This window comes from Trichechus manatus, unplaced genomic scaffold (assembly GCF_000243295.1).
Source record: "Trichechus manatus latirostris isolate Lorelei unplaced genomic scaffold, TriManLat1.0 scaffold00219, whole genome shotgun sequence".
Lineage (NCBI taxonomy): Eukaryota > Metazoa > Chordata > Mammalia > Sirenia > Trichechidae > Trichechus > Trichechus manatus.
Window position 1 is genome coordinate 223,081 of NW_004444155.1, and position 13,085 is coordinate 236,165.

Below are 13,085 nucleotides of genomic sequence, written 5' to 3' on the forward strand. Positions count from 1 at the left end.
TGACCTTTCCCCTTGAAACAGTACAATAAGAAAAGGGAAAAACCTATTGCTGTTGAGTTGATTCTGACTCATAGTAGCCATACAGGACAGAGCAGAACTGCCCCGTAGGGTTTCCAAGGCTGTAATCTTTATGGAAGCAGACTGCCACATCTTTCTCCTGTGAAGCAGTTGGTGGGCTCAAACCAGCAGGTGGGTTTAAACCATCAACCTTCTGATTAGCACCTGAGTGCTTTAACATTACGCCACCACGGCTCCTCAGAAAAAGAAAGGAGAACTAGAAAACAGTGGTGGAACAATGACAGATGATGGAGACAAGGCAGATAAACGGACAAGACAGTAATTTTAAAATATAAGTTGAAGAGATCCAAGGCAATAATTCTGGAATGTCACTACTACTGAGTCTTACACTTTATCAAGAGATATGTGTTAAACAGAATCGCAGGAGAGAAGTCTTACAGAACATTGCCTAACACTTTTGAAAAAAAAATAATGGTATAAGTTTAAACTACACCAAAAAAAAAAAAAAAAAAGCAAAATCTATTCTTGATAAAGACACAGAAAATGAGTTCAGTGTTTTGTTTTGTTTGTAAATTCTTGAGGTAATTAACCATCAGCAAATAGTTTTAGATTCACCTTTTCTAAATAGTACACCACTGTATTTCAAGAGAATGAGGGTCTGAAATTCAATAATTATGTCATCAAATGTCACAGATACTTTGAAAACATGTACGGTTACTGACGCTAAATGAAAACTTAAAGCACGTGACACATTTTAAAGTATCATTTTAGGGTTATCAAATGCTAAAAATTGTAATAAAGAAGAAATATAAAACAAGTCCCAAATGTAACAACAACAACAAAAAAACTGACAAGACTTGAGATAATGAACAGTATTTTCCTTTACCTGTTTTCTTTTTCTTCAATGAACTCGTGGTCACTGAGTTCTGGGTATTGTACTACATTGACGCGGACAGGATGCGCACTTTGAAGAAGTCTTCGCACATCCTGCACCCTTAAATCTTCGCTCCATATTAATGACATAACCTCCTGGTTCATGTCATTCATGCCATCATCTTCTTCCTCAGCTTCTGTTCCTGAAGGAACATCTGATGAGAGCACCTGAGTAACAGACTTTATTGTAGTAATAATTAAAAAACCAGTCAACATGCACTTATTGGACAGGAGGATATAAAGGATAATGTGCCAAGGCTATACTGGCACAGACAAAGTATGTACATTCAAAAGAAAACTTATACTTATTGGTTTAAAGTTTAAAAACCTCAAGCCTTAAAAAGCACCCTAAAATTGACGTAGAAGTCAACTTGTAAACAATTAAAGGAATCGTAAACAGAGATTAGCCGAAGATAGATAAGTTTTCTTGATACCAAACATAAAAGTATTTTCAAAAATTAATGTAACAAAAAGGAAGTCTAAAAAAAATTCTCTAGAAAATCTTTTTTCCTAACTATACTTCTGAACCAATGCAAAATAAATCAACCAGAAGTGAAATAATTCTCTCCACAGTAACCTCTGCCTCACATTCAAAGCAACTAAATATTTATCAAGACTCTTACAGCAAACTGAACCAACACAGAGGAACATGCTTATACCTATACAAAACAGAGATGTATATTCACATAAGTGCACATGTACATACAAACATTCAAAGGAGGTGGAGAAAGGAATAACATATGGGAGTTTAGTCTTTGGTTCAGAGGAACAATATTAATTTATTAACTAACTTAAAGTGGTTAAAAATAAGTGTGGGCGGGGGTTTGCCTTTTGGTGCTATGAAAAGTACTTAGACTGCAACAAGAATTTAAGGGAAAAAACTGATGTCTACATGTTAGCTAGCCATTTAAAATTATTACTCCACATGGCACTTCCATCCACTTAGCTGCTAAAGCCAAAACCTCTTTCTTGGAGGCAGAGCCAAGATGGCGGAGTAGTCAGACGCTTCCTGTGGTCCCACTTACAACAAAGACCCAAAAAACAAGTGAATCAATTATATATGTTAGATAACCTAGGAGCCCTGAACATCAAAGGTAAAGTTGAGGAATCAGACTGAGTGGCAGGTGGAGGGAAAGAAGGTTGAGAAGCAGCAAGGAGTTACCAAAACTGACCCAGACAGAGCTGACACCCTTCAGGCTGGACTGGCTCGCAAGCTCAGTGAGGCAAGCAGTGGAGCTCGGGAGGCGTTTACCACATGAGGAGAGGCCCTGAGGCAGACAGTCTACTTGGTCATCAAGAACCAGTGAAAAGCAACGCTCAATCAGCGTAAGTACTTGTGTCTGGCCAAACACGCAGACCGAAAAATACCCCTCCTGACTGAACTGCTGGGTGGAGGGCTATGGGGACCATGGTCTCAGGGAACATCTAGCTCAATTAGCATAACACAGTTTATAAAGACAATGTTCTACATTCTACCTTGGTGAGTAGCGTCTGGGGTCTTAAAAGCCTGTGAGCAGCCATCTAAGACACTTCACTGGTCTCACTCCTTCGGGAGGAAGGGAGAATGAAGAGAACAGGATACAAGGAAAAGATTAGTCCAAAGGACTAATGCACCACAGCTACCAAGGCCTCCACCAAAGTCCAGTACAGCTAGATGGTGCCCGACTACCACCACTGACTGCTCTGACCGGGATCACAACAGAGGGTTCTGGACAGAGCTGGAGAAGGATGTAGAACAAAATTCTAATACACACAAAAAGACCAGATTTACTGGCCTGAAGGAGACTGGAGAAAGCCCGAGAGTATGGCCCCCAGACACCCTTTTAGCTCAGTGGTGAAGTCACTCCCGAGGTTCACTGCCAGCTGGTGACTGGACACCACCATAAAACAAAATGGGACTAATGAGGTGCAGCAGTCCAGGGACAAGGACTAGAAGGCAGAAGGGGACAGGAAAGCTGGTGATAGGGAACCCAAGGTTAAGTAAGGACACTGCTGACATGTAGTGAGGTTGTTAACCATTGTCATAGGGCAACATGTATACTAACTGTTTAATGAGAAGCTATTTTGTTCTGTAAACCTTCATCTAAAGTGAGAATAGCAGCACAACTGGAAGAATGTAATTGATGTTACTGAACTGTGCATGTAGAGATTTTTGAAATGGTGTAACTTTCGCTATGTATATTTTCACCAAAAAAAAAAAGGTCAAGAAGGGAGAGAGTTGACATGTCGTGGGGGTTGTTAACCAATGTCGTAAAACAATAGCTGACTATTTAATGAGAAACTATTTGTTCTGTAAACCTTCACCTAAAGCACAATTTAAAAAAAGGAAAAAAAAAAACACCCCTCTTTGGGAAAAAACTCTCTCACATTTATCTCCCCGCTCCTTGCTCTGAGCGGGTCCCAGGCCAGCTTCACAGATTGCCGAGTCCCCTGGGTTAGAAGTAGGACCCGTCACGTACCCTGAGCCACTCTCCTGGCATTAGAAAGGGCAAAAATTAACAAACAGGAAAAAAATAATCTGCCAGCTCCCCTAAATCAGGAACTCAGGATAGGCACAACTCCTTTGCCTAGGCACAGGCATGAGGGGTCCACAGACTTTGAATGCCTTTAACACCGGCATACACTTGTGTGGACCCATTCCAAAAGCACGGGCCCTCATTACCACACCACAAGAGGGTACATACCTGAAGTCTAACTTCAACTGTTTCAGCTGTGAAGTGGCAGGTTCGTGACATTTGACACTGCTCTGCCCATTAAGCAGGTTCCTCACCTGCCCACATCAGGGGTCTCAGGACTGGTGGCTCCACCCACACCACCTAGAAACTCATGACAGGGGTCCAAGAATAAGTGGTGTCCCCTACTCCTTACAACCAACAGCACTGGGTGCTCATAGTCCTGCTACAAAATCCACCCACCTACATGCTACAGGGAACAGGAACACGCTTTCCTCTCAGACAGTCCGGGGCAGCCATCAGCCCCTTGTCTTTCTCAGCATGTGACCCCCGGTGCCTACACCGCTCACCCATGCCTGTCTAGAAGTGTAACGGAGAGCCTGTACCACACACGTGGTGAACAAATACCTGGACACCGGAGCTGAATTCATATAAGAAAAGTTAACGGAATGCCGGGCTCACATACTTAGTAACAGATTTAACCATCTGGTGACAGGATGTTAAAGCTTCAAAGGCACCAATAATCAAAATAGCTTACACGAGCAGCCTATCTGGGCATATGAAAACAAAACAAAACAATAATCTAGGACACAGTAAGCAAACATACAATAAATAAATATAATAACTTATTGATACCTCGGAGACAACAGTCAACATCAAATCACATAAAGACGCAGACCATGATGGCTTCAGCAAGCTCCCAAAATAAAGAATTGAGAAATTTTCTGGAGGAAAAGAATTTCTTGGAATTACCAGAGGCAGGATACAAAAGATTAATATACAGAATTCTTCAAGATATCAGGAAGGAGATCAGGCAAAATGCAGACTAAGCCAAGGAACATACAGACAAAGCAAAAGATGAACTTAAGAAGATTAGAGAAGAGCATAATGACAAATTTACAAGATTGCAAGAATACACAGACAGCAATCACAAATTTAAAGGATTGAAAACAAAATTTCAGAACTAGACAAGTCAACAGAAAGTCACAGGAGCAGAACTGAGACAATGGAAGTCAGAATTAGTGAGACTGAAGATAAAGCACTTAACACTAAACTTATTTGAGGAAAAATCAGATAAAAGGATTTTAAAAAATGAAGAAACTCTAAGAATTATGTGGGACTCTGTCAAGAGGAATAACCTATGAATGACTGGCATACCAGAACGGGGGAGGATGAAAAAAAAATACAGAGAGAATATTGAATATTTGTTGGCAGAAAACTTCCCTGATATCAGGAAAGACGGTATCTATCCAAGATGTTTTTCGAACCCCACATCAGGCAGATCCCAAAAGAAAGTCACCAAGATAATATTATAATCAAACTTGTCAAAACCAAAAATAAAGAGAGAATTTTAAGAGCTGCTGGGAAAAACAAAAAGTCACCTACAAAGGAGACTCAATAAGATGGAGCTCAGACTACTCAGCAGAAATAATACACACAAAAAGGCAATGGGATGACATACATATAGCCTTGGAGGAAAAAAACTGCCAGCCAAGAATTATATATCCAGCAAAACTGTCTCTCAAATATGGATAAATTAGGACATTTCCAGATAAACAGAAGTTTATGGAATTTGCAAAATCCAAACCAAAATTACAAGAAATACTAAAAGCGGGTGCTCTGCTTAGAAAATCAGTAACATCAGGTAACAACCCAAAACTAGAACACAGCACAAAGCAACCAGATATCAATCCAGATAGAGAAGTCACAAAAATAAATCAAAGCTAAAACAATGAATACAGGGAAACAGATGTCAATATGTAAAAGATGACAACATTAAAACAAAAAAAGAGGGACTAAAAAATGTAGACATAGATTTTTCATATGGAGAGGAAGTCAAGGTGATATAAAGAAATAAAAGGCTGGTTTAAACTTAGAAAAACAGAGGTAAATATTAAGCAAACTAGCAATCCTACATATCAAAATAAAAAACAAGGAAAATATAAAGAATCAGCAAATACGAAATCAACAAGGAAAAAGATGAAGAAAAAAACATAAACAAAAACGACTTAGGACAAAAAATTAAGTGGAACACAGAAACTGTCAAAAACACACAAAAAAAGACATCAAAATGACAGCACTAAACTCATACCTATCAATAATTATGCTGAATGTAAATGGAAGAAATGCACGAATCAAAAGACAGGGAGTAACTGCCTACAACCACACACCTTAGACTTAAAGACACAAACTAAACCTTAAAGGATGGAAAAAAATATATTCAGCAAACAATATTCAAAAAAGAGCAGGAGTAGCAATATTAATCTCTGACAAAATAGATTTTAAAATAAAAGTCACCACAAAGAATAAGGAAGGACATTATATAATGATTAAAGGATCAATACACCAGGAGAACATAACTATAATAAATATTTATGCACCCAACAACAGGGCTCCAAAATACATAAAAGAAACTCTAACAACATTGAAAAGAGATAGAAAGCTCCACAATAATAGTAGGAGACTTCAACAGACCACTTTCGGTAAAGGACAGAACATCCAGAAAAAGGCTCAATAAAGACACGGAAGATCTAAATGCTACAATCAACCAACTTGGTCTCATGGACATATACCGAACACTCCACCCAACAGCAGCCAAGTATACTTTCTTTTCCAACACATATGGGACATTCTCCACAACAGACCACATATTAGGCCATAAAGCAGGCCTTAACAGAATCCAAAGCATCGAAATACTACAAAGCATCCTTTCTGACCATAAAGCCATAAAAGTAGAAATCAGTAACAGAAAAAGCAAGGAAAAAAATCAAACACATGGAAAACTGACAAACACCTTGCTCAAAAACTACTGGGTTACAGAAGAAAGGATGGAATAAAGAAATTCATAGACCCAAACGAGAACAAAAACATATACTACCAGAACCTTTGGGACACAGCAAAAGCAGTGCTCAGAGGTCAGTTTATAGCAATAAAAGCACACATCCAAAAAGAAGAAAGGGCCAAAATCTAAACATTAACCCAAGAACTCGAACAAGCAGAAAGGGAGCAGCAAAACAAGTCCTCAGGCATCAGAAGAAAGGACACAATAACAATCAGAGCAGAATTAAATGAAACAGAGAATAGAACAACAATTGAAAGAGTAAACAAGACCAAAAGCTGATTCTTTGAAAAGATCAACAAAATTGATAAACCACTGGCCAAACTGACAAAAGAAAAACAGGAGAGGAAGCAGATAACCCATATAAGAAATGAGATGGATGCTATCACAACAGACCCAACTGCAATTAAAAGAATCATAACAGAATACTATGAAAAACTGTACTCTAACAAATTTGAAAACCTACAGGAAATGAGCAAATTTCTAGAAACTCACTGCCTACAAAAACTAACACAAACAGAGATAGAACAAGTAAATAAACTTATAACAAAAGAAGAGATTGAAAAGGCAATTAAAAAACTCCCAACAAAAAAAAAAGCCCCGGCACTGACAGTATCACTGGAGAATTCTACCAAACTTTCAGAGAAGAGTTAACACCACTACTACTAAAGGTATTTCAGAGCATAGAAAAGGATGGAATACTACCAAACTCATTCTATGAAGCCAGCATAACCCTGATACCAAAACCAGGTAAAGAAACCACAAAAAAAGGAAATTACAGACCAATATCCCTTGTGAACATTGACGCAAAAATCCTCAACAAATCCTAGCCAATATAATTCAGCAACATATCCAAAAAATAATTCACCATGATCAAGTGGGATTTATACTAGGCATGCAGGGATGGTTCAACATTAGAAAAACAATCAATTTAATCCATCAGATTAATAAAACAAAAGAACCAAATGATCTTATCAATCGATGCAGAAAAGGCATTCGACAAAGTTCAACACCCATTCATGATGAAAACTGTCAACAAAATAGGAACACAAGGGAAATTCCTCAACATAATTAAGGGCACTTATACAAAGCCAACAGCCAACATCATCCTAAATGGAAAGTCTGAAAGCAGTCCCCTTGACCATGGGAAGCAGACAAGGATGCCCTTTACCACCACTCTTATTCAACGTTGTGCTGGAGTTGCTAGCCAGAGCAATTAGGCTAGAAAAAGAAATAAAGCACAACCAAATTGGTAGGGAAGAAGTCAAAGTATCTCTATTTGCAGAAGATATGATCTTATACACAGAAAACCTCAAGGAATCCACAAGGAAACTACTGGAACTAAGAGATTTCAGCAAAGTTATCAGGATACAAGATAAACATACAAAAATCAGTTGGATTCCTCTACACCAACAAAGAGAACTTTGAAGAGGAAATCACCAACCAATACCATTTACAACAGCCCCCAAGAAGATAAAATACTTAGGAATAAATCTAACCAAAGATGTAAAAGACCTATACAACGAAAACTACAAGGCACTACTGCAGGAAACCAAGAGAGACCTCCATAAGTACTCGTGGATAGGAAGACTCAACATTATGAAAATGTCACTTTTACCCAAAGCGATCTACGGATACAATGCAATCCCGATCCAAATTCTACTGGCATTTTTCAATGAGATGGAGAAACAAATCACCAACCTCACAGGGAAAGGGAAGAGGTCCCGGATAAGTAAAGCATTACTCAAGAAGAAGAACAAAGTGGGAGAACTCATACTACCTGATTTTAGAACCTATTATACCGCCAAGGTAGTCAAAACAGCCTAGTACTGGTAAAACAACAGATACATAGACCAATGGAAAAGAATTGAGAATCCAGATGTAAATTCATCCACCTATGAGCAGCTGATATTTGACAAAGGCCGAAAGTCCATTAAATGGGGAAAAGACGGTCTCCTTAACAAACAGTGCCAGCATAACTGGATATCCATCTGCAAAAAACTGAAACGAGATCCATACCTCACACCATGTACAAAAAGTAACTCAAAATGGATCAAAGACCTAAATATAAAATATAAAATGATAAAGATCATGGAAGAACAAACAGAGACAATGCTAGGAGCCCTAAAACCTGGCATAAACAGAATAGGAACCATAAGTAACAATGCACAAATACCAGAGGAGAAACTAGATAACTGGGAGCTCCTAAAAAATCAAACACTTACACTCATCAAAAGACTTTACCAAAAGAATCAAAAGACAATCTACAGACTGGGAAAAAATTTTTGGCTATGGTAAATCCAATCAGCTTCTAATCTCTAAAATCTTGCAAAACTTCAACAACAAAAAGACAAATAACCCAGTTAAAAAATGGGCAAAGGATATGTACAGGCATTTCGCCAAAGAAGATACTCAGGCAGATAACAGACACGTGAAGAAATGCCCACGATCATTAGCCATGAGAGAAATGCAAATCAAAAGTACGAGATACCATCTCACCCCAACAAGGCTAGCATTAATCCAAAAAACACAAAATAATAAATGCTGGATAGGTTGTGGAGAGACTGGAACACATACACTGCTGGTGGGAATGTAAAATGGTACTACCACTTTGGAAATAGATTTGTCACTTCCTTAAAAAGCTAGAAATAGAAGTACCATACGATCCAGGAATCCCACTCCTTGGAATATATCCTAGAGAAATAAGAGCCGTCACACGAATAGATACATGCACACCCATGTTCACTGCAGCACTATTCGCAATAGCAAAAAGATGGAAAACAACCTAGGTACCCATCAACAGATGAATGGATAAACAAATTATGGTACAGCCACACAATGGAATACTACGCAATGATAAAGAATAATGATGAATCCGTGAAACATAACATGGAGGAATCTGGAAGGCATTATGCTGAGTGAATTTAGTCAGTTGCAAAAGGACAAATATTGTATAAGTCCACTATTATAAGAACTCCAGGAAAGGTTTAAATACAGAAGAAAATATTTTTTGATGGTTAAGAGGGTGGGGAGGGATTGAGAAGGATTCACTAACTAGATAGTAGACAAGAATTATCTTAGGTGAAGGGAAGGACAGCACACACTACAGGGGAAGACAACACAACTGGACTAAACCAAAGCTAAGAAGTTTCCTGAATAAAACCAAACACTTTGAGGGACAGAGCAGTAGGGGCAGGGGTTTGGGGACCATGGTTTCAGGGGACGTTTAGGTCAAGTGGCATAATAAAGTTTATGTTCTGCATTCCACTTCGGTCAGTGGTGTCTGGGGTCTTAAAAGCCAGAGAGCAGCCATCTAAGATGCATTCAATTGGTCCCAACCCACCTGGAGTAACGGAGAATGAATAACACCATAGACACAAGGAAAGTATTAGCCCAAGAGACAGAAAGGGCCTCATAAACCAGAGACTTCATCAGCCTGAGACCAGAAGAACTAGACGGTGCCAGCAATCACCAATGACCGCCATGACAGAGAACACAACAGAGAGTCTCTGATGGAGCAGGAGAAAAGTGGGGTGCAAAACTCAAATTCTAGTTAAAGAAAAAGACTTAATGGTTTGATTGAGAATGGAGGAACACCGGAAGACGTGGCCCCCAGACTCTGTTAGCCCAAAACTAAAAGCATTCCCAAGGCCAACTCTTCAAAGATTAGACTGGACTATGGGACATAAAATGATACTTGTGAAGAGTGTGCTTCTTAGCTCAAGCAGATACATGAGACTAAATGTGCAGCTCCCGTCCCCAGGTGAGGTAAGAAGGCAGAGACGGTCAGAAGCTGGTTGAAAGGGCACGGGAAATCCAGGGTGGAATGGAGGAGTGTGCCAACTAGGGTCACGTAACTGTGTATGTATACATTTTTGTATGAGAGACGAATTGTAAACTTTCACTTAAAGCCCAACATTAAAAAAAACAAAAACAAAAAAAAACCTCTTCTCTCATAAGTGAGGGATTCCATAAGTGAGGTGGGCAAGCTCTACTTTCAAAATATCCCTAATCCAACCACTTCTCATTACTTTTGCCACTACTATTCTAGTCCAAGCTACTACATAAATGGCCTCTCTCCCTACTTCCATTAGACAGAAGAGGAGGCATGTCCATTTAAAAATGTAAATACTATTTACTTCAGTCTCTGCTGTCCTACATACATGTCCAGCATCCAAACAAAAACCAGAATCAGACGAAGAGATGAACGAAATGTTGGAACTTTCAGATGGATCCTTTAAATAATTATGATTACTATGTTAAAGGATCTAATGGGAAAGACAGACAATACACAAGAATGGATAAAAAATTTGAGCAGAGATTGAAACTATAAAGAAAGAGTAAAGTGGAAATGCTAGAAGTAAGAAAAACAAAATCAGAGAGAAAGAATCCCTTAACTACTTAGCAGATTTAACACAGTTGTGAAAACAATCAGTGAACTTTAAGGGATCAATAGAAATTATGTAAACCAAAATGCAAAGAGAAAAAAAAAAAGAAAAACACAGAATCCAGGAGCTATGAGGTAACATCAGTCTAATATATGTTTATTTAATTGGAGTCTAAGTAAAGAGAAAACAGGTCAGAAAAAGTATCTGTAGAGATAACAGGTGAGAATTTTCCAAAATTAGTGGCAACCACTAAATCACAGATGCAAGAATTGAAAAGAGAATGAAGCCTAAAATGTACGACATCTTAGTCAAACATCTTCGTAAATTAATTAAATGGAACTAATTTAAATTTTAAAACTATGCATAACTAAGAGGCGTTAAGAATGGTATTAAGAAGTCAAGTACTGCATATTATTATTAAATCCTAGTTCAAAAGAATAAGAGTCATACAAGATACTATAATTTCTAATTATCGTTCTTTATTTTTAGTCATGGCAGTAGATTCTGCGTCACTGCAGAAATGAAAGGGTGCAGGGGAGAGAGGAATGATTCAGGGACTCAGCAGCAAGCCTGATACTCAGCATTGTGTTCTTGGAGCTCCAGGAGGGAGCAGTTTGGTCAGTCAGGACTTTATCCTCCAAAGCAGAGGTGGGGTGGGTTCCCAATGTATACTGGGATACTAATTTAGAAATTTTTTAAAAAGTACAATATTCCCCACTTGGAAGCATTCTTTATAGAGTTAATGGGAAAAGTTTAAGCGAAGGACAACAGTCAGTAGGCTGAAGCCCTTGAGAGAAATATAAATAAATTGTAAAAATCTAACTTCATTCTAATGATTTTGAAAAGGAAACAAAGCACTGTAAGTGGATTATAAACCCCATTAACCCACACTAATATAAATAATCTCCATTGATTAGCATAAGTATAAGAAAAGTATCTGGAAGGATACAACATCAAGAAGTTGAAGAAAGTTGGATAATGCTTTCTAACTTTATATAGTACCTTAAACACAATCGATGACAGCTGGTTTTCACTTTTTTAAAGTATGTTCCAAATATTTTTCTTTTTCTTTTAAGGAGAAGGACTGAATTGCAGCCAAACAGGTAAAGAAAGTTAATTCCTTGACTGCCATTCTGTGCACCCAGGCTCAGCATGTGCTTTTATATGAGGGTTCCCCGTCCAAATAATTCAATGAGACTTCAACACAGATGTGAACTACATGGAATCTGTTGATTTTCTCTTAGAAAAAGTTTTATACCCCTTTAACAAAACATTCACTTCTAGATGAAATGCTGAAGTTCTGCATCATTTAACCGAGACGCAACATTAGCCTGAAAAAAACATTAATAGCAGATAACACCAGATAACCATTCTTAGTTCATAAAAACTCATGATTCCTATGGAATAGCTAATTTTAAAAGAAGTTATGTTATAACTAGCAAGTTAGATATAAAATATAGATCCAAACAGCTGACAGACTGAATTTAGATGCTATTAATTATCAACTGTAGTGTCAAATAATGGAACAAATTGAATTTAGACAGAATTACTTTAAATGACATTTAAATACAGATGAATAATTCTCAGTGAAACTTGTAAGAGCCAAAACTCAACAGGACTACCTTGTTTTTCCCAGTCTCGCAAGTTTTCCACCTTTGACAGCGTGCAGTCTTACCACTTTTCTATCATTTGTTTTAGTGCAAAATATTTGAGTTTTCCTTCTCTGACAGGTTTCTGCCCTACACAGGTTCCGGCTTTCACAGGTTTTACTGTATTTTGTGTTAATGACATTACACTGCTCTTTCATAGTAACAAAAGAGATCCAAATGTCAAAGATTCTTCTTGGTCAAGAAAAGGACAACAATATTATTAGCACAAAACACTGGTTTTCTATTTCAAAAAGGACACACCTAATTAAACTAGAGTTGTTATTTAGAAGCTGATTACAAGAGATATGCTGGGACATCCCTGCTGAAGATGGACCCCTAGGGAGATGGTTTATGTCACAGGTCCCTTAAGCAGCTCTGGTGTTAGGAACAAGTTTTATACGGACTCTGAAGAAGCACTAATAGCCTAACACCTAATATGACTTACAAACAGTTACTATGTATTAATTCAAAGGATAATAAGAGATGAACAGCACAAGTAGCCAAATTTCCACTGTTTTATCAGGGAAAATGTCTTAGTTATCTAGTGCTGCTATAACAGAAATACCACAAGTGGACGGTTTTAACA

The 13,085-nt window shown here is 38.0% G+C and overlaps 1 protein-coding gene across 4 annotated transcripts in view; it reads right to left on the minus strand.

Moving 5' to 3' along the window:
* ANAPC1 (anaphase promoting complex subunit 1) overlaps positions 1 to 13,085 on the minus strand; it is a 210,012-nt gene that overhangs the window by 104,112 nt on the left and 92,815 nt on the right. For all 4 annotated transcript variants that reach the window (XM_023742799.1, XM_004388850.2, XM_023742800.1 and 1 more), the window contains one exon: positions 905 to 1,119. In XM_023742799.1, the coding sequence (XP_023598567.1) occupies positions 905 to 1,119 (215 nt within the window). The remainder of the gene's footprint in view (positions 1 to 904; positions 1,120 to 13,085) is intronic.